The sequence below is a fragment of the Nipponia nippon genome, unplaced genomic scaffold, assembly GCF_047370975.1.
Source record: "Nipponia nippon isolate SJK-2023a ecotype South Korea unplaced genomic scaffold, ASM4737097v1 scaffold_12, whole genome shotgun sequence".
NCBI classification, from domain to species: Eukaryota; Metazoa; Chordata; class Aves; order Pelecaniformes; family Threskiornithidae; genus Nipponia; species Nipponia nippon.
In genome coordinates this window covers 24,524,597-24,551,482 of record NW_028262313.1, presented here as the reverse complement: position 1 = coordinate 24,551,482, position 26,886 = coordinate 24,524,597, and the positions used below count along the sequence as shown (strand labels likewise).

General features: G+C 38.9%; 1 protein-coding gene across 10 annotated transcripts in view; it reads left to right on the top strand.

Moving 5' to 3' along the window:
- ZC3H12B (zinc finger CCCH-type containing 12B) overlaps positions 1–23,703 on the top strand; it is a 34,573-nt gene extending 10,870 nt beyond the window's left edge. For 2 of the 10 annotated variants that reach the window (XM_087749277.1, XM_087749280.1), the window contains exons 2-6: positions 11,456–12,226; positions 15,801–15,940; positions 16,704–16,938; positions 17,029–17,135; positions 17,705–23,703. In XM_087749277.1, the coding sequence (XP_087605403.1) occupies positions 11,616–12,226; positions 15,801–15,940; positions 16,704–16,938; positions 17,029–17,135; positions 17,705–19,125 (2,514 nt within the window). In that variant the 5' untranslated portion in view covers positions 11,456–11,615 and the 3' untranslated portion in view covers positions 19,126–23,703. Of the gene's footprint in view, positions 1–10,376; positions 10,583–11,455; positions 12,227–15,800; positions 15,941–16,703; positions 16,939–17,028; positions 17,136–17,704 lie in introns of all 10 variants that reach the window. The other 8 variants (XR_015702802.1, XR_015702803.1, XM_087749285.1 and 5 more) reach the window with 8 other exon arrangements.
- The last annotated feature ends 3,183 nt before the right edge of the window (positions 23,704–26,886 follow it).

Here is a 26,886-nt window from a genome sequence, read left to right as displayed (position 1 = left end):
GATAGTGTCATAAGGAACCAAAAGGGGTTGGTTGATCCATTCTCTCACCCTGTCTTTTCTGTTTCTGTTGGTCCTGCTGAAATGAACAGGCTTCGAATAGAGTGTGTCTAGCACCAGCTCTTTAATAGTCATTGTCATTTGAATATTAATTCTTAAATAATTCCCAAGTGTTTTTCATAAATATTACAGTACTTTATTAATGAGCAGACATTTTCCTTCTGTTTTAATACCAGTAAATAGATGCTTTCAGTTTGGTCCTTTATGAACAAAATATAGATAATTTTGCCTCACTCTTTTTTCTGAATCACATTCTACTAGTCAGTCGTGACTGTGCTGAAAGAGGTGTTTAGTAAGAAAACTTGGTTGCTTAGCAGTGAACATCCCGAAAATTAAAATTTTAAAGCTGCAGTATATATATTTCTGAGTTATAATATCTTCAAATCAGAAATTGGTAATAGCTTTATTTTTTTTCTTTTTAAGGGTGTGTTCATATTCGGCTGTCTTTGGAGAGAATGTAACTCATACTAAACAAACACTAAAATTTCAGTGATACAACGTTATTGTTTATGATCCGTGAGATGGGATTTTATTCCATCTTTGAGAAAATTTTGAGGCACGCTGACTCATTTCTCAATTTTGTAGTTATCAGCAAAATCAAGCGTTACTCAAATTATTTATGTTTTTTAATGTTTGTTCTATTTTCGCTTGTAAGTGGATTTTTTTTTTTTTTTTAAATTTATCCCTGTGTGGTAACTCCTTAATGCGTCTATACTAACTTTAAAAAGTGTACAGTATAAGCAATAACAAAACAAAAAAGTAGAAAATCATCTGCAAGGATAGTTCTGTAAACTGATTATTAGTGCTTTTTTCTGTGCGTGTAAGGGCAAAGGGAGCGTAAAGGCAATGAGATAATAGAGAATTCTCAAAGGATCACCTATTGCTTCCAGAAATAGAGCTCAACTAAGATATCCCTGTCCAAAGACTTTGCCTGAAAGCTGTCGTTTTATTCTGTGTGATGCGTGAATTGCTTGCACTAGATTAAATGTAACCCATAGTTCACTCTTGTAGTATTCAGTCTGATACTACCCTGATAAAGATACACCGTGTTTGCAGGCTAACTTTGTATGCAGAGTTGAGATTATCACTTTGTCTCTTCACTTTATCCTCCTCCTCCCATCCTTCTTCCTTCTGTACAGGGTCCCAGAGTCTAATCACTGTTTCCTTTCAGTCTTTATTCTACACCATGTTATTGGGGAATTAATTCAAATGGCTTGAACTGTTTATTTGCTTCACAAATTTCTCATCTACAGATCTTCTCTCCTTTTGCTCAAACTTCTGGCTTGAATAAATTCTAAAATTCATCCTAAATGTTCAGATTCTAATTTAAACTGAAAATGGTTGAACCACTGCTTTCATTTGTCCTGGATATGTGGTCCTGAAATCTAGGAGTCCTCTTAGACTTGGCTGTCGTCTTAGAGCCATGCAGCCAGACTACTGAGATTTCTCAGTGGGAGAAATGGCTGAGATGGTCTTCCATTTCTGTTAATCCACCAAAACATTTATCCAGGCTCTCACTTCATACTGAGATCCTTTCCTAAGCTGCTTATTTTGATGTGTATGTTTATGTTTGCAAATGTGCATATTAAACACAGAATTTCTTTCCATTTGCCGCTTTAAAACCTCTCCATAAACTCCCTTAGTGTGCCCGCAAAGTACTACCTTCTGGACAAACAGTGAACGGAAACAATACCAAAATGTTTCATGTAGTCTTTCTGATATTCCAGTTATCACTTGTTTAATTCATCCATAGCCTGTCGTCATAATTCTAGATTGTATTTTCTTTTGGGCAGGGACTATAGAGTTCGCCTGGAATAGGAATTGGTTGAGGTCCCTAGGTACGGCTGTAGTGCCACTGCTAGATAATGTAAACCAGAAAGAAAAGAAATTCTTCATTATTGTCAGTACTCTGCAAGATGACGTGTTTGAATTTCTGAGAAGTGCAGCGTGGAAAAACAAACAAACAAACAATACTATTGCAGCTTTGAGGTTTTTTAGTCTAAATGCCAGTGAGTTAATTGCATACATATGTTGCTGCTGACTGGAAGTTCTCTCGGAGATGTGCTGCTGATTGTGGTTGTTTTTACGTGTATCAAAGAAATTATGAACTTTGTCACTTAAAGTGGGAAGCAGGAGGAAGATTAATAGCCAGGAGTTGTTTTCATATGGATGTGGAAAACGTGAACTACCAAATTATCTTTTATTTAAAAAAAAAAAAAAAAAATTATATTTTTGCACATACTTTTTTTTAGGCTATATGTATACAAATTATGCATATTACATCCAGGCTGTCACTTTAAAGTTTGGGTATTATCTTTACTCCGTCTCTTTTATTGTAGGAAAATTTAGTGGTGACTTGGCCAATTCAAAAAATGAATCATGTGGGACCTGATGCCATTAGAAAAGAAGTTGAATATATACGGCTTTAGCTGTTTCCTTTAAAAAACATGGAAGTTTGAAGGTTTAAGTACACCACATGAGATGGGTGCTTTGTACAGCTCCTAGTAACAAAGATAGGCTTCTAACTCAGTAACAAAGGTATGTTAATTCAGATATTAAGTTCTTTGCATTGTATTTTCGCATTTTTTACTTTATTAAATCCTTTTTAAAAAGAATTTAAAGGCAAAATTACACTGTTAGGACAAAACATGATATTTAAGTTGAGAGAAACATGTAATATTCAAGTAATATTTAACTTCATATTTAAGAACTGTGATGTAAATGGTATTATGTATATTAAGAGTTTAGTACTAGATTTAGCTTTTGCAGTTTGAACCTTTTCTAACCTTTTGTTTATTATGATGCTAGAATATAATTCGATTGTCCTCTCCGTCAGGGGTCATTCAGCTGTACGGAAGACGTTCTAACAGAAATACTTGTAACAAATTACTTAGAAAGCTCAAGTAGCAAAAATGTAGATATTTATATACACATAATAATAAAAAATGCATCTTGCCTGAAATGTTTGAAATAAACTGATACAGCGTGCACTAAAAAGCTTGTCTCCACAACCACAAAGGAGCATGGGGTCACAGTGGCAGGCCAGGGGACCCCGATAACACAGTCAGAGAAACGGTGGCCCAGGCTTCTCCGGGGGCTGTCACAGGAGAGCCGTCAGCCCTGTGCTCTGGAGGTCACACCCCGCACGAGGGGTCGACTAATGGTAGGGACCGTCTGGACCATCTCGCAGACCGAGGGGGTGCGGGACCCAGTTAGGGGATGCAAGGAAAGAGCGTTTTGTGATTGCCTACGACTTGGGCAGTCTGCGGGAGGAACCAAGGGCATCGTAGGGGTCAGGGGAGAGAATGGAGATTTCAGGATGATTTGTGAAGGAGCCATCATGGGAAAATAGAGGGATAAGGGGATGAAAGGGACGGATTGCCTGTAAAGGGGTTGTTGATCCGTATGCTTGTCAGGCCGTGTCATGAACCTGGTCAGCACACTCTGTCCTGTCTTCACATTGAACTCCATTTCTAGCTAGTTTTGTGGGTGAAGGGCTCCCTAGGGGCCTGTGTGTCTGTGCTACCAGCAAGTGGAGGATATGCATGTTGGTGCATGATAGCTAGCAAATATCAAGCTGAACTAGCTGGCAAGAAGTTTAAGTGGCTAGGAAGCCATGTATATCTCTGGAATGAAACAACTGGACGAGCTGGCTACTGGAGGGACCAGCAGGTCCAGGCCAACTGCTGGAGAGACTGTAAGGTCTGGGGATCAACATGGAGTGCTGGTTCTGGGTGTGTATCTTTGGAGGATGTAACAGGGGAGACTGAGGGAGACAGGGGCCACCAGCGTTGCTGATGGGCTCAGCTTTGGCCAGCGATGAGTCCGTCTTGGAGCCGGCTGAAACTGGCTCTGTCCAACATGGGGGCAGCTCCTGGTCTCTTCGCACAGAAGCCACCCCCGCAGCAGCCCTGCTACCAAAATCTTGCCACGTAAACCCCATACGTATGTATATATGTATTCCCCACTAACGGACCTTCATCTTCATCAGCCAGAGAAGGGAACAAGATGAGGCCATTGGTACTGCTTGTGTTTGTGTGAGTGCTGAGTGTTTGTGTCTGTGTCCATCTCTGTGGCTGGCCACGCGTGCGTGCTGTGTATACGTGTGTGTGTGTGTGTGTGTAACCTGGGATTACGTGCTCGGCCTTGCTAATGGCTGGAACTGGGGGTATGCAGCTGCTCAGGGTTTCCTGAACAGAAACCGTAGTTATTTGGTACAGTACATGGGATGTATTTGACAAGTGATACTTAATAATCTATAAGCAGCATGGGAAGCAGGAAACAATGCTAGCAACTATAAATGTGTTTTAAAATTCTTTATTAGGTTAGGCTTCAATAGCAACGGATACAAATAGTGAAGCAAGGAACTCAGTTGAAGAGGTAGTGAGGGGAAGGCAAAACAATCTACTTATGAAAAGCTTAATAAAAAAATCCAAAACTTGCTCAAAAATGTATTAGAAATTGTAAGAGCAGTAAAAAACAGAGGACTTGGACTTGACTTAATGTCAAGATAAAATGTTAATCTTTTATCTGCTTAACACCATTTCACCTTTCCCGTGAGAGGCTGTAAAGAGCAGTGCCCACAACTGGGCCCTTCTTGTATTTGAGATAGCAAGGTAGAATCTAGTCAGTATCTCATTCGCTCTTGATTTCCCGGCAGCATCAAGCTTCTTTTAAAGGAACTTCATAAGTTCCTACTTACAGTTTTTAATCAGCGATGTCTTTAGTTTGACTGTTGCAAAGGAAACAGTTGTACAGTTGAGATAGGTGGTGAATTCAAGTCACTGAACTTAGATGCTTTGAACATACAGAAAACTCATTTCCCTGATGTGCCTATATAATAGATGACGCCTTTATTTGAAGGAGAATGATGTGGTCCACTAGGAAGGGATAATATACTAAATGCTTGCTACACTGTAGGTAGAGAGGTAATGATAGCAAGTAGAGGTGCTTAACTGGAAGTCAGAAATAAACTGAGACCAAATATGGTTTCAGACATAGAGCAGTACAGAGCAGAGACCTCAGCTTTCCAAGCACAGGGCATCTGAGCCTTTTTGGAGCGGTGGTGCTGATTCCTTCTGGATTGCTGGTGTTGACAAAGGCAGTGGCTGACGGGCTTGTTAGATCACAATACTGACTGACTGAAAAGAGGTACTATCTGCGCTGTAGTGATCCTGGGCTCCAGAATTGGATTGCAGACTTTTCTAAAAAAAAAACACGACTGCATTCTGAGGACAAGTAGTAATCAGTTTCTGTAGCTATGCCTTTTCTCACTGTTGAGAGCTGGCTTGCTCAGGGACGAGGGTCTGGATCATAGTCTGTGAACACACGTAGTAAATCTATAGTGATAACTGTGGGGCTATAGGTAGGTTCCAGGGGCTGCAATAGGGTATAGACTGGACTATTCAGGGCTGTGAAGAAATGAGGGAGAGACCATAGTGCTGTTTTTATAGCTGAATGATGGTGTTACAAGTCTGATTTCTAATCTGGAGGGTGTCAAGAAGGGTGCTGTGTTAAAGTAGTGGTAGGCGCTGCTGCTGCTGCTTTCTCTTGCTCAGTTCTTCATTCCACTATGGTTGCTGGCTTAGGAGCAGCACAACACTTCTTCCTTCCTAGGTGCCCTCTCTGTGGTCCGTGGGAAAACTTGGTCCTGTGCTGTAATAATTTTGGTGGTGTTTTTGGTGTTGGATTTTTTGTCGGTTGTTTTGGTGCTGCTGGCCCAACAATGAGATGATCCTCATTGTTTGAGGATCTTAACCTTGTGCCTTTGGGAACAAATCCTACAACGTCCCAAGTCTGTGGATGCAGCGGAACAGTTAAGTTGCACAGATGGAGCAACTGGCTAAGAGTGGAGAGGCTTCGGTGCAAGCTGGCTTGTCTCCTGGGAGCTCTTTGTACAGAAGTGTACGGGGTTGTAGAGATGGGCTCTGGAGACTGCCTGCCTCATTTTCTGTCAGTATGGCAGTTGATGCTAAAACAGTTTATCTAAACAATTTGGCAAAAGTTGCCTCTTCAGAAATTGGCTTTGTGTGCTGGGTGTTTAAAGGAAATGGGGGAAAACTCCTTACTTTTCCAGAAGTTGCAATGTCTACATATTGTATCTTTTTTTTTTGTGGAAGATCTGTGCTATATCTTGGTAGAAATGACTACAGCTGGTACAGGCAGGACCTTTTGACTTTTAGTACTTCCCTCACAAGATCCTAGATGGACATGAAGAGGAGATTTTTATAAAACAGTGATTTAGTTTTTAAATAGTTTGAAGATAACTAGAGATTTACTTCCTTTTTAGCAGATTTTTAATTCCCATCTCAAATATTTCAAAGATAACGGTGATGATTACGTCACAGAGCAAATGCTTTCCACTGCTACGCAAGAGGGGGATGAGACAGCTAAAATTTCCCTGGTTAGTGGCTTTCAACCAAAGGCTGACATGAATGAAAAAAAAGGCAAGAAACTCCAAGATGAGTCATAGAAGTGGGCGTTTCCATAAAGCGAGATTTCGTAACAGATCTCCCAATCTGTCACTAGTGACCAAAGAATAGTAAAGCGCAGCACAGGACTGGCAGAGAGCGGTCCTTCCAGATATGCAGTACTGCTTCCTTACACGGATTGTATCTGAGCCGCTTCCTCGTAAGCCTGACAGAAGTGAGTATGCCAGCAGCAGTGACAGAAATTGTTCTTAGAATTAAATTTGATTATATTTTAAATAATTTTTGAATTCAGGATTATTTAGATCTGACTATGATCAAACTATCTTCTTGTTAAAATAAGATCTTACTTTCAGGGAAGGACAGAGGAAATTTATGATAAATTGCTTATATGATGTTAAGTAACAGAAAACTAGAGATATGTATGTGGAACTGGGACAATGCAACAAAATGGTGAAATCAGTTTATATGCAGATAAGAAATGTTATTTTCCAGCTAAGAAAGAGAAAAAAAAAAAAAAAGAGCAAAACTTGTATAGTTGTCATTTACCAAAAAAAAAAAAAAAAAAGATGAAAAATCTAAATGTGGAAATAATAGTGTTACCCAGATTATTTTATCACTATAAAAAAAAAAAAATCATAGTCTCTTTGAGTGAGTCCCGTTGATTTAATTTCCAGTTGGGAAGGAACATATATTTTGCTTGTAGTTTAGATTAATATTTAAGTGTTTAGAAGAGAATGGAAATTTGGTCCTCTAAAAATTGGTTTAAAGGGATTACTTCTGGAAAATCATTTGTTGAAATAAACCCCATAGAGAAGTTAATAGTAAATTTGAAAACCTAAACAACCTCCTTTCCCTTCATCATGCTTTCAAGGTTATTTCCAGTCTTAAGAACCTCTGACTGATCATTCTTATGAGATTTCCACTGGCAAAGGGGTTAGAATTATTTACTAGAGGTGGAAAAACAGGCATGATAAGTTTAACGAAAGCCAAACACATTCTTGTGACGTTACTCTTAAAGAAATGATGACAACTTGGGAAAAAGAATGGAAATCTTTAAACTTGGACCAACAGAATCACACTGTTCTTTGTGCAGTGCCAAAGCAGTACAGTGTCATAAATCTGAAAAAATGAGCCTTACCGCAGGTATTGTAAAGTGTTCCTTAGTTGCAGTATTTTGTAAGCTGAGAGTTCAGTGTGTTGATAACCTGTTTGTTTTTTTTTAATCTTCCTTTATAATAAATTTTTATAGCCTTTGTTTTAGTTTTGGCAAGGTACAACGTTATACATGAGACCTAATTAAAATCCATTCCAGATTAAGCTGATTAATATATCTATGTTGGCAATTACTTGGGTTGTAAATATACTGCTATTAGCGCTATGTGAGAAAATCACCTCAAATGAAAATAGAGAGTACTGTAATAATAGTGTCTAAATATTTAGAGGGATACTCTTTGAATGCATAATATCAAAGAAGAGCAAATATCTAAATCTAACCTAATCTAAGTCTAACCTAAATCTAAATAATCAGCATTGGAATTTCCATTCAAATGCAAGGGAGCTGTGTTTTTATTCCATATTGCCTAAAGGACTTAGAATATGGTTCTTCTTTATTAAAAAATAGTGTTGGTTGACTCAAAACTTGTCACTTTAGGTTTTTTCAGGTATCAGGGATTAGCATTTTCTTTAATTAGCTTGATTTCCTAAGGAAACTAGATTTTTGAGCAGCCCTCTCTGCACGCGTGTGTGTTTGTGTTTGCGTGTATGTGCATCACAAAAAGAGCACGAACAAGTGAGAGTCGTTACATTTGGCACTGTTTGGAGTAATTTTGAGACATTAATGGTTATCGGTCAAGCTAGCTACCTTTGCTGTGTACTTTTCTTGTTACTTAGAACCACCCAGTTGTAGCTGAAAATCTTGCTGTTCGTATTCATCAAAAGAAATTTTCACTCAGACTGTGCTTCACACGATATGAGAGCTAGGACTATATTTTAGAATACTCTATTTTTTGCTTCTAAACCTTTTTTTTTCCACTGTACAGTTAATGATGGGAGTAATTCCCTCTTAGCCACTCTTAAGAGGTCACAAGTGAATTGAACAGAATATGAAAGATCTTTATCCCCAAAGCAAACAAAGCACACAAATAAGTAAAATTTCAATCTAAGATATTTACCCAAAATTGCTCATTTGTAAACATACGTATTCTTAAAATACCTGCCTTTACTAGGTGGGTACTTCCCAGTGTCACTGGAAATGCGGGTTGAAGTTCATTGTATTCTGGATATATATATCTATCATCTCCACCAGTATGTAAATTTACCACAGCGAAGTGAGATGTATAACTAAAGAGCATAAATTAGAGTTCATTCTTGTAGAATGTTACTGTTGGGCCTGTTTAAGGTAATTATATATTACCGTGTAAATGTTTCGCAGATTAATAATCTTTGTTTCACTTTGAGACAATTTTAGGGTTTTGTTGTTGTTGGGCCAATAGGGACCTGTCTTAGAGATCCTTTTACATTTTCAAGGTTTTGATTATCAAATTTTGTCACTCTTCTAGACCTGTTGTTCTCTGAAATACTCCCAGAGGCAACAGAAAACCACCATTTAATGTAGGGAAACAGTCAAGGAAGGTGGCTTTCTGAGACGAGTGGTATATCGGGGGCTATGATTTTAAGCATCTTATTACCTAAAAATGAAAGGATATGAAAACTCAGAACGAATAAACTTTGACTTATGTGCACACTGGTGGTTCTTTCATTTTTCTTTTGTGGCTTATAGTGCTTTGTAAAATGTCCGTACTGTTTTTCAGAAAAAAAGATCAGTTTTTAATTTTAAAGATACTTTTACTATGTAAGATTTTGTTTTCATGTTGATTATATTTGTGTTACGTCACTAAATGAATATATTCATGCATGTCAGCATTTCCGTTATTATTCTCTTGATTTCACTATCTACTGAACTTCGTTCTGTGAAAAATTTAAAGTTCTATTTTTAGGGAAGAAAATGAAATAAATAATAAAGTGAACAATGTCAGAGATGCTCTTTTTCTAGCAACACTAGACACAACTTTCCCCCCAAGACAGATTCCAATACTTATTTTTAGTCCCTAGATTTTGCATTACTGTACATCGAGAGTTACACCACTGTACGTTAAGGGAGTATTTGTCCTATCATTGGCTGTTTTGGTAGACCACAGTAAATAAATAAGAGCTACAGTGGTCTCTTGGGGAGATAGGAATCCAAACGCTTTTGAATACAAGTATATTTGATAATGTCCTATATAGAAATAATTCATGTACTTGGTTGAGTGCTCTTTTGAGGAAAATTTTGTCGTCTTTTAATGTTTGCTCATAGCCTGAAGGAGTGGAAGAGACATGAGAGGAGATGAAAAAGGCGCATGAAAGAGAGATAAATTTATTCTTAGTTACACTAGTGACCAATAACCCCTCAAAAAACCATGAGTTATACTTTTGATTTTTTTTTACTTCTTTTTGGGTGCATGAGGAGCTTATTAGGAAAGGACATCTTTGACCAATCTCTATTCCAGTGCCAAATTCGTGCCTATTTTGTGTCACCACAATTCTCATAGGAATCCTGGGAAAGAGCTTTTCATGCATCCACAGCTTGTATCTACAAAGTTCGTCAGAACACAAAGGTAACTGGCTGTACTGTTACAAGCAAAGGTATATTGGAAAACTGATGTCAATACTAAGTCTTTCTTCTGTGATTGCTGTTTAAATCTGGGATCACGCTTCTCATGCCTCTTCGGACTACACCTTTGCTGACAGAAGTCTCTGCAATAGATGTAGCTTTAAAACTGTGCTCTTTCAGAAGTTTGGTCCCTTTTCATTTTTCTGTCTTTCAGTCTTTCTTCTCTTTGTCTGTAGTTACATCTAAAAGAGGTGACTTTGACAAAAGCAAGATTTATCAAAACGAGGAAGTGGATTTAAAATAAATGGTTTCTTCAAGACTATTACATCATTATTTTTCGTTACTGACACTGGATCCTGCATTCTCAAGTCTGCTGTTTTACAGAGGAGAGGAAAGTGGGACTTGGAGCTTTCCGAAAGTAGGCCTCTAGCTAATTACTTTGGTAATCAGTTTTCTCCAGTTACCTGCATTTATATGTAGGTCTTAGTTTACCATTTTATCTAAAACATGCACTGCTGTAGGTGCAATTCGTGTTAAAAACTGTTTTTCAAAGGCTCCGTGACCTTCATGGAGCCATTTTCCATGGAGCCTCCTTCATGGAGCCTGACCATGTTCAGGCCTTCACAGGTCCCTTGAATCTTCTAGTTTGTCAGACCTCTCACTAGAATTCCTTGAACAATTTTTCTTCTGGTATAAGACAAGAATGATGAGTGTCTGTCCTGACTTTCTGACAAAATGCAGTAACATCCATCCTTGATTTTGGAATTTTCCGTGCAGTAGGTACAGTAAATAGACACAAGATGATCGTCATGTAGAACTCTTGTGCATCTTGTTATTGACTTGTACGTGTCTAGCAGCCAGCTTGCAGCGAACTTAACTTGTCGCTTCTGATAGTAAACCCTTCCTGAAAGAGGCTGAAATGGATTGTGTTAAATTTTATGCATACTGGAACTCCATGCAGTGGTTCCTGATGTAGGCAGGCTGTTCCTGCAGTAGAAGGCTGTAAAGACAGGTTTCTAGTGAAAGTGGTGGGTCACCCTTTTCTGTTTTATTATCTTTAAATATTACTGAGATACTCCATTAATTCCAGCTGTGTGGGAAGTGTAATTTTTTTTTTGTACGTGGAGTAACTGGGGGAGGGAAAGAGAGTTTAATTTGTGATTAAAGAGACAACGTAATTATATGCTTTATTATGATAAATTTTTACACAGAAATATGAATGACTAGGGACCTCTACTGACTTGTAAACAAAATCATTGTAGTTGAGTATTTAGCAGAATTTGTCAAAAGCTAATTTTTTTTTTTTTTTTTTAAGGAACTTCATGTTGGTGGTGTTTATGCCAGAACATAGTAAGCAAGGCAAATTAACTCCAGCCTCATGTAAACTTTTAATTGGCTGACACGATGCAATTATGAATTCCGGGTGTCTTTGGAAATGAAAGAGAACTGAGCTCTCTGGCTGGAAGCTGAACGTGATGACGGCCTGGTCTATGGTAGGGAAGCTGAAAATGGAGAAGAGGCACTCCAGAGAAGACAGAAATGTGGAACAAGATGCTGGGGAATGCAGCGCTGAATCTGAGGAATGGACAAGCTCAGAAAGTGAACCTGAGCAACCATACTTCAGAAGCAGCTGTAGCAATACTCAGTGGAGAGAAAAGGAGGTTTCCACTAAACCGCATCGGCCACTCTGTCGGTCCCCTTGTTTGGATCGCCCAAGTTTTTCACAGAGCAGTATCACACAAGACTTGAAGCTAGATGAATGCAAAACAAATTTGGACAAGGAATACCAAGCTAAAATGGATTTTGCTTTAAAGCTTGGGTACGCAGGAGATCAGATCCAGGCTGTACTGAATAAATTGGGAGCAGATGCGCTCATCAATGATGTTCTGGCAGAGCTTGTGAGACTTGGCAACAAAAGTGAATCAGAGGGACAAAGCAGTGCCAGCAGTACCACTAGTACTCTGGTGCCAAGAGGCCCTTGCCCAAAGGAAATAGCAAGCCCTGAATTGTCACTTGAAGATGAAGTTGTGGATAACAGTGATAACTTGAGGCCAATTGTCATCGATGGAAGCAATGTGGCTATGAGGTGGGTCTCCCTGTCACAACATTTGAAAAGAATTCATCACTAAAATATTTATGAGAAAAATCAGTATTGATGGCAAAATCATTTTAAGTCATGTAGTATATTTACAGTGATAACACATCTTTTTTATGGACTCTAGTCCAGGCTTTTAATTATGCTGTTACTCCTTTATATGTAATCTGTATTCCAGTTCCCCTCCTCCCCTTTTCAAAGCAAGTTCTCCCTCGGATCTTTTGTTCTAGCAATCTAGCTGGAGTGTGCTTTTGTGTGGATGGGTTTAATTTTTTCAAGTCCTTGAACAATGTCGAAAATTATTTTTCTTTAATGTCCAGAGGCCACCAAATAGGGGAGGAAAACTTGGTTCTTTCTAAAATGACATGCAGCGTATGCTGATGATACTCAGTGGGCTTCAGGGTGTTTGAGCTCCTGCTGATGAAGCCTGCTCAGAAGTCAAAGCAATTTAGCTGTGTCGGTACAGGGACATGCACGAGCTAAACGTGCCGACTCACACAGCTACGGTGCTTGTACGTTCAGACGTGCGTACACACGTGCGCTTGGCTCAATGTTAACTCGAGAGGTATCTGTCCCATGCTGCTTTCGAGCATGTCTGTGGAGTACGCAGTTCAGCTAGCCGATGATTTGTTTATCGTTGAGAAAGTATGATTTTCTATGAGGGATTTCTTTAAACGGTCTGTTTAGTGATCAGTGATACCAAGATTTCTTCAGGTAGTGTTTGCACAATAGATTTCCTTTAGTATCAGCTTTCTGCTCTAAGAGAATGTGTGATCTGAATTTTTTTTTCAATGTATTAAGAAAATGCAGATTTTTATAGGTGTGTCGAGTACTCTGAGTTTTTAAATACATAAGCTGCCCAAATCCTATAAGAATATTTTATATACAGGATTTTCCAGTCCCAAGTTGTGGTTACATCAATCCAAAAGATGTTGCTGTAAAGCAACATCACCAATATTGGATTTAACTTTTTCCTTTCCTTTTTTTTCTGTGCCTGTTGCATTTGCAGTCTCTGTAGTGCTTGAGTTACGCCCGAGCGTAATGTGGCAGCAACTGGAGAAAAGTGTGTGTGTGTGCTCTTACTATTGCATAGCTTAGAACTGATGCTCTCTTTATAGAATCGTAGAATATCTCAAGTTGGAAGGGACCCATCGGGATTATCGAGTCCAACTCATAACAAAATGCATATGCATCTGAAAATTTAAAAGGATATTAAATTCTGTCAAATCTGAAGTGTACAAAAATCTAAAGCAAAATGCTTTGGCAACATTGTGGCTTCTGTATTCGTTATTTAAGTTGCAAGGATTTGGACTATGCTGGTGATCCCTAGGCCTTAGTTAAACAGATGGTATTAGATCTGTCTGCCTTTGGTCTGTTACAGTGCTGCTTTATGCAACATTTTGAGCCCAGGAAGAGCATGCATCCTGCTAGGGTCCAGTAATCTGTGATGTTGTTCTATAATAATAATAATAACAACGACATTGAAGTAAAATTTTGAATGATAATCCATAGAATAATGCTAAAGACAATTTGAATGAGATGCAAGTCTCTTAATTATGCAGCATCTGCTCTACAGCCTGAGAATATCTGAAAAGTGCAAGGGTTATACACTTCTCATGCTTAAAAATACTGGCATTATTGATGAAATGGAGGCCTTGCCTTTACGGTAAGATGTATATGTTCTTGGAAAATGGAACCATTTCCATTTTCAGTATTGAAATTTTCTTCAAGTAAACAGTTCTGCGGGATGCTACACAGAACTAACACCTTGGAACAGGATGGTGCAGCTCCTGGATGCCACTTTGTGTACAGTCAAATGCCAGCTGCTTTAAGTACTGGGAGGTGTTCCTAGTGTCGCACAGTGCCACAAAGCCTCCTTAATCACAGCCAGCTGCGTGGACGGCCCGCGCACTTCAGGGCTGCTATAGCAGAGGCCTCTCCTGGCTTTCTGCCCAGCATTGCTACCTAGGCCCCTTGTGGTTTTTTTCTAACAGGGAGCGTCACTGGCGCGCGTGGCCTCCCCTGCCCTTACAGCTCTCTGTAACCCTCCCTGGCCTGGCCGCTCAGCCACTTCTTCGTGGGGAGGATCTCGCTCCTCAATACGGCGTCACTGATGTGATTCAGTTAGCACCTTTCGCAATGGATGGAATGATTTTGAGAAATTAATTACTTTTCTTCACAAATTAATAGACAAGTCTCCTCAGAAATAATGACTGGTAGGTGCCAAACTAACTGGGCAGGATCGCTCCTACCGCAATTGATGAAAAATTGCAGCTGTGTTGAGAAAGGGGTGGGGGAAATGGAATTAATACATTTTGAAGAGTGTGTGTATAAGGGAGCATAGCACTGGCTTACTAGTCCACCCTTTTCAAATGCAATTTTGGAAGTAGTTCACTTTGCTAGCCAAACTGAAGTGTAACAAAGAGGGTTGCTTTTGGGTTTTTTGTTTGGTTTTGTTTGGTTGGTTGGTTTTTAGTAAAAAGGGCAGACCATTTTTTTTTTCTTAAGTAATTACAACATTAATTGAAAAGAACCAGAACCCTTAGTTTTTGTTATTCAATTATATGGTGTAGCAGTAATATATGCGCTCTGTTATTCAGACAAAGAAAATGTTGGCTTGACTCTAAATATGAAATCCATCCGTAAAGCAAAGATCTGTGTCTGCTTCTTACCTGTGTAGGCTAACTACTAAGGATATTATAATTAAATGTCACCTTCTTCTCTTACATATGTGCTTATGTATTATTCAGGCATTCCTAAACTATTTCCTGAGAGGATTTAAAACCTGATTCTTTAGTTCACCCTCTGTTTAGCAAATCAAGACAGGTGCCCCCGTGAAGTAGGCTGAATAGGGCTGATAATTAAGATTCTACTTAGTTTCTGTTAAACCTCTAAAGAATTTCCTTTTTCCTTTGCAGAAACTTCTTAGGCCATTTTAAACATTAAACCCCTTTATCTGAATTCTGTGCTGTTTTAGAGACTCCTGTGTGTTCCAGAAAACAAATTTTTGATGGGGGCAGGGCTTAAACAACTTTGAGAGAGTTATTTCTTTCCCTTGGAAAGTCCTAATGAAAAATGCAGAACATCTAGTATTAGAGACACATATTTTTTTAATCTAGATGTTTAAAAGCACCTGTCACCCATGACAACCAGCATCATTGGTTCATTCCTTTTTTGTTATTCATAACTTTTGATGGTACTATTTAAATAGTAAGCTCATTTTTTTGGGGAAAGTGATATTTTTCATTAGCTCAAGTAATAAAATGAAAAAGTGGAAAAACTTTGTTTGTGGGATAGTGAAATTTCACCATTTCTCGAGTTTTAAGTAGCAGCGTTGCTGTAATCTGATGGCTGAATAGCTCTGGACAATTGGCTTCTTCCACTTCTGTAAGCTGGTCTAATACAAGGTTTACCTGTCTTTACAGGCTTTGTTTCCCTTATGTCCTTAGACTATGGCAGCTTGAGAAGGGGGGGGAACCAAACACAAAACCACCACCACAACAAAACCCAAAACCAAATGTAATTGTTGTCCTTGCTGTTTCTAAAACCTTTGCATGTTCTTCAGCCATGGGAATAAAGAAGGATTTTCCTGTCGGGGAATTCAACTAGCTGTTGATTGGTTTCTGGAAAAAGGACATAAAGATATCACTGTGTTTGTACCTGCATGGAGAAAAGAACAGTCTCGACCTGATGCACCTATTACAGGTAACAGATCAAGATTTTCTTTGACCCCTTGGTTAAAAAGAAAAAAAAGTATTGCATTAAGACACAGCCATGTCATCCTTCTGATGAATACTACCTACTGGGCTGTCGATGAGATGTTGCATGATGACGTTGCACTCAACTGTTCGTTTGAAAACACACCACTTTCACTGGTGAGGAAACCAGCATTTAAGTATCTGCACCTGTAAACAACGCTGGTTTTTTGTAACATTGCTGGATCATTTCAACGCTTTTAAGAAGTAGTAGTCATAGTTTTCCCATTAGCAAACACTGTTAAGCATATAGGAACCGATTCTTAGTTGCCGGGGGAGTATAAAGTAAGTGGTATCGGGGCAGGGACTCATTTTGTAGGATTATCTTGAACACTGAAGAGGCAGCATGTGTTTTGACCCCTAGAAAGTACTTCTGTTTTAATCTAGGCTAACAAGAAGGCTGTTGTAACACTGTAACAACCAAGTTCTTGACGTGTTCGGGAAGACTGAATAAAGGTACATGGTTGTTTACAGAGGAGTAGAGTGGTTATGAAGCTTAAATATCGAGTACTGACCCGGTGCTGTGAAACCTCAGAAATAAAATGGCACTCTGCATCTAGGTATTTTGTAACGATAACAGGGACTGTATATGAACATAACTGCAAAACACTTTGTCAGAAAAGAGGGCAAGAAGTTTCATATTTCAAAGGCTGCATTTCTTTTTTTTTTTTTAAAATGTTTTAAAAAGCTGCTCAACTAAAATTATTTTACAGATCAAGAAATCTTACGCAAATTGGAGAAAGAAAAAATTCTCGTTTTCACCCCGTCTCGAAGAGTTCAGGGAAGAAGAGTAGTTTGCTATGATGATCGATTCATAGTAAAACTTGCTTTCGACTCAGATGGCATCATTGTATCAAACGACAACTATCGGGATCTTCAAAATGAAAAACCAGAGTGGAAGAAGTTCATAGAGGAGCGGCTGCTGATGTATTCTTTTGTGAATGACAAGTATGGTTTTTTTCTTCAAAAGTAAGGGAATTTGCTAATTCGGAATCCTCAGTAAAAACCGAAATACACATTTCATTTCTTTCCCCTTAGGTTTATGCCTCCTGATGATCCCTTAGGGCGCCACGGTCCAAGCCTTGAAAATTTCTTAAGGAAAAGGCCAGTTATTCCTGAACATAAGAAACAACCGTGTCCTTATGGTAAGTGCTTAAGTAAGTCAGATTGATTAGTTGTATCCAAAGGTAGGTGGAGCAAGCAATTAATTAACATCCTGTCATTACTGGAGGGGGCGGAAAAAAGGGCCATTTTTCGTGTTGCCATCCAAGCACCATGTCCATTTTTATACCCTTCATACACATATTAATAACAGCGATGTAGCAGAAAATTAAGGATTACCAGATATAGCATGTGGATAACACAGCTTTTTGCTATTTTCTTCTGGTTTGTATTCAAGGAAGGAGAGTCATAACTATACGAACTGTGTTAGAGCTGTTTTGTTTTATAAAGCATTGATTATTCTCAATATTGGAATCATGAGCCAGTAGGAAGAGAAGTGATGTGTCTTGTCCTTGACGCAGCTATGTATGTGGATACAGGTAGCAGAGTCTGTGGCTGCCTGTATATACAATATATATAATTATTCCTTAGGGGGTTAATACAGAAAGATTACTGTTGAGGAGTGGTGAAAGATATTAAAGAAGAAAAAGATAGCAACTGGTGGTATTGATTAGTTTTTGGTTTATTTAACCTGAAAACACTTTTTTTCCAGGTAAAAAGTGCACCTATGGGCACAAATGTAAATATTACCACCCAGAACGGGCAAACCAGCCTCAAAGGTCAGTAGCGGATGAGCTTCGAATAAGTGCCAAATTATCTGCTGTGAAAACTATGAGTGAGGGAGCCTTGGCCAAATGTGGCACAGGGCCATCCAGCTCCAAAGGAGAAATCAGTTCTGAAGTGAAACGCATTGCCCCAAAACGCCAGTCAGATCCAAGCATTAGATCAGTAGCTGTGGAGCCTGAGGAAAAGTTATCAGTAGCCCGGAAGGCCGAGGCCAGCTCTGTCCCGTCTCTGGTTTCTGCATTAAGTGTACCAACGCTCCCTCCACCAAAAAGCCATGCAGCTGGTGCATTAAATACTCGTTCTGCAAGCAGTCCGGTGCCAGGTTCCTCACAGTTCATGCATCAGAAATCCTCACTGGAACATATGTCCAGTGTGCAATATCCTCCTATACTAGTCACCAATAGCCACGGCACCTCAGTTAGCTATACTGACCAGTATCCCAAATATGAATCATTGGGGGACCATGGCTATTATTCCTTACTCAGTGATTTCTCCAACCTGAGCATAAGTAGTATCCGTAACACAGATTATTACGGGGCTGATATGGACCAGGGGATGTATTCTAGAAACTCAAGCCCCTGTCCTGACAATTGCTTAAGCCATACAAGTAATGATTCTTATTCCTCTTACAATGACTTGTATCTGGGTGTAGCAGATGCCAGTCCAGAAGACAATGTGAAGATCCACAGACTGCCATCGCAAAATCGTCTTCAGCCTTTTTCCCATGGTTACCATGAAGCCTTAAATAGAGTTCAGAGTTACGGAACTGAAGAGCCTAAGCAATCCCTTCGCAAACAGTCAGTTTCCCACTTAGGCCTACATGCCCAGCATCCCGTTGTTGGAGCACGGTCCAGTTGTCCAGGCGAATACCCTGTGCCTCAAAACGTTGATCCATCAACTGCACAACCAAGCCGTGCCTTGGTCATGACGAGAATGGACAGTATTTCTGACTCACGGCTTTATGAAAGTAACCCTACAAGGCAGAGGAGACCACCTCTCTGTCGAGAGCAGCATGCTAGTTGGGACCCATTACCATGTGCGTCAGACTCTTACACTTATCACTCCTATCCACTGAGTAACAACCTCATGCAGCCGTGTTATGAACCTGTAATGGTAAGAAGCATGCCTGAGAAGATGGAGCAACTCTGGAGGAATCCCTGGATTGGGATATGTGGGGAGCCACGGGAACCACATATCATCCCAGAACACCAGTATCAAACGTACAAGAACCTCTGCAATATTTTCCCTCCAAGCATTGTCCTCTCTGTGATGGAAAAGAATCCCCACATGACAGATGCACAACAGCTGGCAGCTATGATTGTTGCCAAATTAAGAACAGGGCGTTAAAGCATTACAGCCTCTTTTGGATAACTGAAACTATAGAGCATATAGGACCTGGAGGAAAGCTTAAACGAAGAAGGAAGGGGCCAAGCTATTGTAAATAATTTCTACTAAGATAGTATAAAATTCTGTACACAGTAGCAATCACATATATGCTGAGGCACTACATAAGAGTTGATTGTATTGTAAATTTTAAGATTTTAAATGTAGGGATTTTTAATAGTATTTTATAGGAAATGCATACCTTGCTGCATGGATAGCTCATTAAGAACTACAGTGGCACATTCAGCGTCTACAAAAGCTGTTACTACAAAATTATTATTAGCAATTATATTGCATGTATTAGTGTACACTTTCAATTTGCTTATAAATACCTAATCGGCCTTTAAAAGTATGCTCTGTACACACCCGGATGACTTCTAGGGTTTCAGCTTTGTCATTTGACACTGCCTACTGGCATGTTAAATATTGAAGAAAAAGTAAACTTGACAAAAATTAAAACACTCCATTTGTAAAAGGAAAAACTGAGCTCAGCTTTCGAATGTCAATATTGTTGTTGGTACTTAAATTTCAAAACTGTTCCCCAAGAGTCTGAGTATCTGTTACATTGTCCAATACTTTGGCTCAATCCAACAGAAGCCAAGTACTTTATTAAATTAAGGACCAAAACATTAAGGAGTGTGACGGCGTGAGCGCCATCCAGTAAACCAGAAGTTGTTTAACTGTAGCCTCTCTCTTCAGAATCGCCTCTCAACTGTGTAGCAAGCAGCTGCTGGCCCAGATGAGTAGACAAGCTGAAAGTGAACGGTCAGTTTTATGTAAATTGGATTACTCGACCTGAAGCAGCAGAAACGATGTTAAGATGGAAGTTCATCGGTAACTACAGCCCTTCCTCTGGGGACGAGGATGGTGTTTGCGGGAGCCTGTACAAGATCAGCTTGAGAAGGGGGTGGAGGGGGAAGGCTGCTTCTTGAGAAGAGAGGCTACAGTTTGGGCTTGTGGCAAAGCCGGCCTGGTTTTTGCTCTTCAGATCCACGCAAAGGTGTGCATTTGCCTCATGAAGGCTTTTAGAGTTCCTGTTTCAACAGGTGAGATAATTTTGTGTGGCATTGTTTGCGCAATGGTATCTTGCTCAGGGTGGGAACCTTTGTAGCTAAATGTCTCCAAAAGAGGCGTTTATTGTTTTTTAAGCTGCACTGACTGGACGCCCTTTTTCGAATCCGTTGTATATTTCAGCATTTCAAACCATTACTAACTCGATACGTCTCGAGCTAGGACTTGTTGACTTCTACTGTAGTTTTTTTCATGAAAGTTGAGAAGGCCTGGTTTACGGCCTTTTGTTTCTTCATGAGAAGGTGTGACACTGCCTAAATGTTTCTTACTGTGAAACACACGGAACGTGAGGCTGCAGTCAGGGTTGTTTCTGGTGGTTTGATAATGGCTTGCATGCTGCTTTCTAGTTATCTGTTTGTCTGAGGAACAAAGTTTTATATCATTTCCTCCGCTTGCGTTACTGTAATGGTTGGTTTGATTCAAAATACCTTGTGCGCTCTTTATCACGTGCAAACTACGTTCCTGTCACATAAAAAACAAACAACCAAACCGACAACAAACCACAATTACAGGTGCAACTACAGTTAATTTACTGGTATTTGATAACCGTATCATTTCACACAGGATAAATATTCTTGTGTTGGTACAGTAACATATATAATGACCATGTCATTATGTATTTAAAATGAGTTAACTTGAAGGCGATTCTGTATTTACACTTGGTGTTTAAAAATAACTTACGTTTTAATTAGTTGGCTATCGTTTCTGTTAATGGGAAAAAAGAAATCTTCAGACATTTACAATAGGCGGGGAAAACAGATTTAACTCTTGATCAGTTTTCAAAAGCATTTCTCGCTAACCAGCATTTTATATTTTTAATTTGCAATTAATTCTTATTCTCTTCTCTTGCATGGTATAAGCAGCTGAGAGCAATGCCTCAAATAACCAGAAATGACCTTTTGTTTGTTGATACAAATTGTATCTCTTTTTCTTGATTGTATAAAAACTGTGTATAAAAAAAAAATCTCTAGATTAACTTCAGTATTACATTTTCACCACACTGTTTGTGACACCATGTGTCACAGGGAAGTAGCCCATGAGTAATTATGGATCTTTTTTATTTAAAGTGGGCACTTTATAGACAAACAAGGACAACTTTTCAGAACCAGTTTATTACGTGCACAGATACTGTGTGTACACCTCAAAGCATTACATAGTTATCTTCACTCTATTTATTAAGCAGATACATTCTTGCACTAAACTTTATGTAAAATGTTGCTGTTAACTCATCTGCATGTGTTTAAAATGTAACACTATAATTGCTATAGACCCAGCTTTATTCTTAACGGATTAATTTATGAATTATTTAGGTATAAAATGAAGTTTATTGTGCACTCATGTTTTCCATCTTGCATGGAATTAAATATTTGTATGTAGAAAAATGTTCGTTCCCATTTTCTCCAGTTATAACGATAAGCTATTTTAAGAGAGGTTTAGTAGGTGTTTTTGATGTTTTCTAACGTGGAAAACTAAGCAGAAATTTCTGTATGAAGTGTTGGGTGGTTTATGGAGATACTCGATTTTTGTAGGATTTGTCTAGTCATTTTAATTTTCACTAACTTTTGTCTTACTGATAGAAAAATTCCTTTTTAAACAACAGGAATGCGATGCCAATACAGCCCAGCATACTATTTCCCTAAGGCACTTTGAAGGCAAACTGTCCTTTTCTAAGAAGCTGTTAGCATCTATCATGCACGGAGTTACAGAACGCGCAGCGCGGCCTTGTGGAAATAATCTGCAAATTTTGTGCTTGTTTAGTCCTCCTTAGAGGTAATGAAACTTTTGTACGTGACGTAGTCTTTTCTAATCAACTACTTTAAGTGGTAATTCAGTCATCCACATCTGTTTTCAGATATGTTTACAAGCCAATTCAAAACACTGACACATTCATTAATCTTCAGCGCATAAGCTTAGATTTCTTCTTACGTGGAAGAGTTGATCTTATTGACACCCGATCATAACTGTCTATATTGTAAATATAAGACTTTGTATAAATGCTCTTTTTGAGAGCATGGTATTTAAATGTTTTTAAGACTGTAAGAGAACAGATCTAGAAACTATATTTTAATAAAACCCATGAAATTACAATCCTAGATGAGAAGAAAAAAAGTGGGAAGGTAAAATCCTGGCCTACTGCAATCAGCAAGAGTGAAGCAGTAGACTTCAGTGCTTTACTGGGGCCAGAGCGGTCTCTGGGCGTTGTGATTTACTGGGCTTTCATCTTCAGCTACATTACTTTCACATAATTTGTCACTTAAAAGTGTGTAACCTTAAATTCATGAATCAAAAATCAAATGCTTTATGGGATGTCAGTCTAAGTTATTTAATGTTTTTTGTAAGAATTACATGTCAGGAATATATTAAATTGTACATATACATGATTTCACTACTGTTGGTCCTGTTGTTGTCGTACTGAGCTGCAGTAGTTGGCTTTATTCATTCGTAGAATTAAACATTACTGTTTAATTGTTGTAAAATTTTATAAATCTCTTTGGGTTTTTTTGGGTGACCCAAATATAATGTAAGTCTTAATGACAAAATGAGTGAAAATGGATGTTCAACCAGTATGTGGTATTCGTAAATCTCTAGTAATAAGCCTGCACTGCTCTAGTTGCTGCTGCATGTAATTCATTCACTGGTGTGAGTCTGTTTAGCTTCTGTAAAAATGCTTTAAACTGTAAACTTAAAACCAGAAGGCGTGGGTATGGTTGCTTAGAACAAGCAGAAGGATCCTCATTAAAAAACCAAACAAAACCAAACCATCTATCTGGGCGAGTTCCCCCTACATACTTTTAATGCCAGTTTGCCTCAAATCATGAATTTTGGCATTTTGAAGTTCTTAATGATAAAATCAGAACATGCAAAGAATCTGTCCAAATAATTCAGTTAAAAATACTTGGTGACATGCATGTGTACCTGTGATGTATACCAAGCGACGAACGGGAGCATTTCAAGGGACGTATTTTGACTAAGGTAATTTTTAAGACCCCACGGTAAAGAGAAGGAACATGCATCGTTTCTGTGAGACTCTGCTCTGCAGGACTCACAGTAGCCGGATCATTAGGTCTGTCACTGTTATTTCTATGGCGAGTGTTCAGCTTTAATACTCCTCTTTCTTACGTACCCACAGCTTGTCCGTGTGACAGAGCTCTTGTTAACTGTATTTCTTGCAATATTCCAACTGGAAAAATACAAGTGCACCGTCACTTAAATTATTCTCATGCCAGTGTTCGGTTAGCCTTCGAAGAGCCATTATACAATATCTATGATTTTGGTCTGTGGTATTTAAAGTTTGTAAATGTATTAGAAGAACTGAGAGAAGAATCTAGAAGAAATACAGGCTATTACCCGTTTCCCCCCCCCTGCTCTGTATAAAAGGTTTGCACAATTATTTAATAATATGAAACGTTATACTTTATATATATATATATAAAAAGATTTGCTTATTTAATAAAACTGAGAGCCATTGGATTATTTGTTTCTAGCTTTTTATTTTGTAACCCTCTTCAGGTGAGAGCCCCAAAAAGCTGTTTTGTCCAAAAGAACTGTTGCAGGCTGTCCAAATTATTTCTCAATATTTTTAGCTGATTTACTGAAAAATACCCAGATTCTGACATCATACGTAACGCTCAGATTTTCCATCTGTGCTTAAATCTATGAAGGAACAGGATAAGAGTGTTACTTTTGTTTAAAAAGCAGATGAAAAAGTACTATTTACGTCCTGCTGTCTTGTCAGAATAACATCTTTTGTCAATCTCTGTATTACACAAGTTTTCTTCCACTATTTAAACACTTAAGCATTTCCCTTACTACGAGGGAGGTGATACAATGTCATTTACTACCTGCTTTGACTTGTTGGGAGGTGAGGGGGAGTAAAGCTAACGAAAGGAAAATGACATACAAAGATCATCTCTGTCTGGATTTGCCTGAACTTCTCACCGTTACCATGTCTGCTCTCACAATGGCCAGGAACCCGGTGATTCAGAAGACAGCACAAAACCGATCAAATAAAATACCTGTATTACAAAGTTGCTTGTTCCTAATCCCAGGCCCTTTGTGCTTTATTTGCATCCTCAAGTATACCACTCCTGAAAACAAGTACTAATTAGATTCCCCAGGATATTCCTACTGTGCCAGTTTTCTCCCCCAAACTGTAACCCCTGCGTAGAGCTGAAGTCCTTGTCCAAGTAGCTGCCTTTGGGAATGAGAAAACAGAATATTAAAGACTTGAACAGCCAGGAGCAAATTATCCTAATAAGGTTCCACTACTCTGTCCAATTACTTACATTGAAAAGAAATTCGAAAAGCCAAAAGGCCACAAAAGCAGCGGACCCAGGCCTTAACTTCCTCAGCAATTCCTATTTGCATGGTGTATTCCATACAGTCCCAGCTTCTATCTCCAATCCTGTCTACAGCTTCCCTTCGGAGACGTTTTTTCGGACAGTAAAGATCTGTCTGGAGAGATTAATTCACAGGGAGAAAGCAGCCTCAAGAAGGCCTGCCCAATGCAAAGGAAAAATCAAGTAATTTAGGAATACATCGCCCTTGCCTTTCCTATCCCCGCTCAGAACATGCTTCTAGCGAAGAAAGTAAGTAGCAGGTTGAAAACAAATTTTACCAAGTAAACTTTTACCAAAGGGGAAAAAAATTATATGTAGCACAGTATTTTGCCAGCATCACCCTTTCCTTTTTGAACTGTTACATTTGCGTTGACAGACCTCAGAAGTACCAAACAGAGTAAGTGTTTACTTACTTGCTTTTTAAGTCATTTGAATTGGCTGGCTTTACACGTTAAGGTTATCTATCCATTTATTATGTATTATTCATAGTGATGATGTAATTTCCCAGGTCCTTGGGAAAGCAGCTGCAAAATTGTTCCTCCCCTGAATTAACCAGACCAAACAAACACCAAGTTTCGTAATCCTGAACAGAGCAGTACATAATTGTCTAGGTTTTACACTTCTGTTGTTTTAGTAGAAGCCCCTTCTTCACTTTTTAAAAATCAAAACATTTATGTTTCTTTTCTCCAGCCATTCCCAACTTTCCCCCCCCGCTACCTTTCAAGCCTGCCCACCCCGAGTAGCACTTTGTTTAAAATTCATGCCATTACTATGGCTTCTCCTCACGTCTTGGTATTCTTTTTTTAAAGCATCTGGCAGTTTTGTGCTTTTCTACAAGTCATCCATAGCACTGGATTTACCTATTTTATTTGACTCTGCAATTAGATCAGAGATCAGGATTTTTATTCTATAATTTGCTAGGTGGGGTAATGGCAGATACACAGGGCAGTAATTACAGCTGACGAAGAAACTGTAATAGCACGATGCTACCACGTAAACCTTTACCAAAGGGCAAAAAGGTTACATATAGCACAGTATTCGCCAGCATCACACTTTCCTTTTTGAACTGTTACGCTTGCTTGCACTGACAGACCTCAGAAGTACCGCATACAATAATTTAAGTAATTTCATACTCTACCAAATACGTTAATGAAAGAACAAATCCTCTTCACTCAAAATTTCCTAAATAAGCTTGAGGAACTGCTGGGTAAAAGGAGAAATTTCTAAAAATACTAGAAAGGGGAAGGGCTTACATGAAAAATCCCTCCTAAGGGAAAGAGAAGTTTGTTTTCTTTTGCATTAGCACTGCTTGTTTTTAGAGAAGGAAATGTACAAGGTGTCATCCATTTTAAACAACTTTTGGCTGTCTGGTACAGAGTAACCGCAGCAGAACAGGATGACAAAAATTAGAACAACTAAGTAATACTTACATTATGGACATTTAGCTAAGCCGTTACTTGAGAGCCAGCCCAAAGCATCCATGAAGTTGCTGTTCTAAACTTGCAATTCAAGCCTATCCAACGTACCACTGAGGTTTTAGGTCCCTTTTTGTATCCCTTTCTACAGAACATTAGCGCATAATGTCTGCAGTAGTTCTAAAGAACTAAAGAGATTTCATTTCACAACACGGCACCGACATGTTCCTGTTTCTGTTTAGTTTGTAAATACTGCAAATTATTAGACTGACGCAGAGAAAGGCTCTGTCTTACCCTCTAGCAGATCCGCTCCAACAAATTCTTACTGAGGAGTCCTGCAATAAATATGTGCTTAAAGTCCTATTTTTTGACACGTAATTGCAGAAGCCTCCAAGTTCCGAGAACCTTTAATACAGGTAAAGAAAACTGAATTTAGGATAAACTAGCTGGAAGTTCTTTTTCTCACCAACTTTTCAACAAGGTACTTGAGTCCATTTCTCAGTACTCGCACTAGCGCTCAGCAAAGACCACAGTATGAGTTATCAACCTCAGCAAAACCATGAACGGAAGACACACCAAGCAGAAAACTTTCATTAAAAAGAGACAGCAGGGGCCTCAAGGCTATCACTTGAAAAAAACGGTGAGGAAAAGAATTTTCGAAGATATTTATGCACCACAGTGCATTCAGCCATGCTATTACTAGGCTTGATCCCTGAAGCTTCATGTGAAACCCTAGCTAGACGAAAATTGTAGCACAATCTTATCCTGGCAAATTCATGCAAACTCATACAGGAAAACATTAGCGTCACTGAAATAGGAAGGGCTCGATAGTGCGATTAACAAGGACCGGGGACACTGTCCTGACTACCTGAGCGAAAAAGGAAAACAGGATCCAGAAA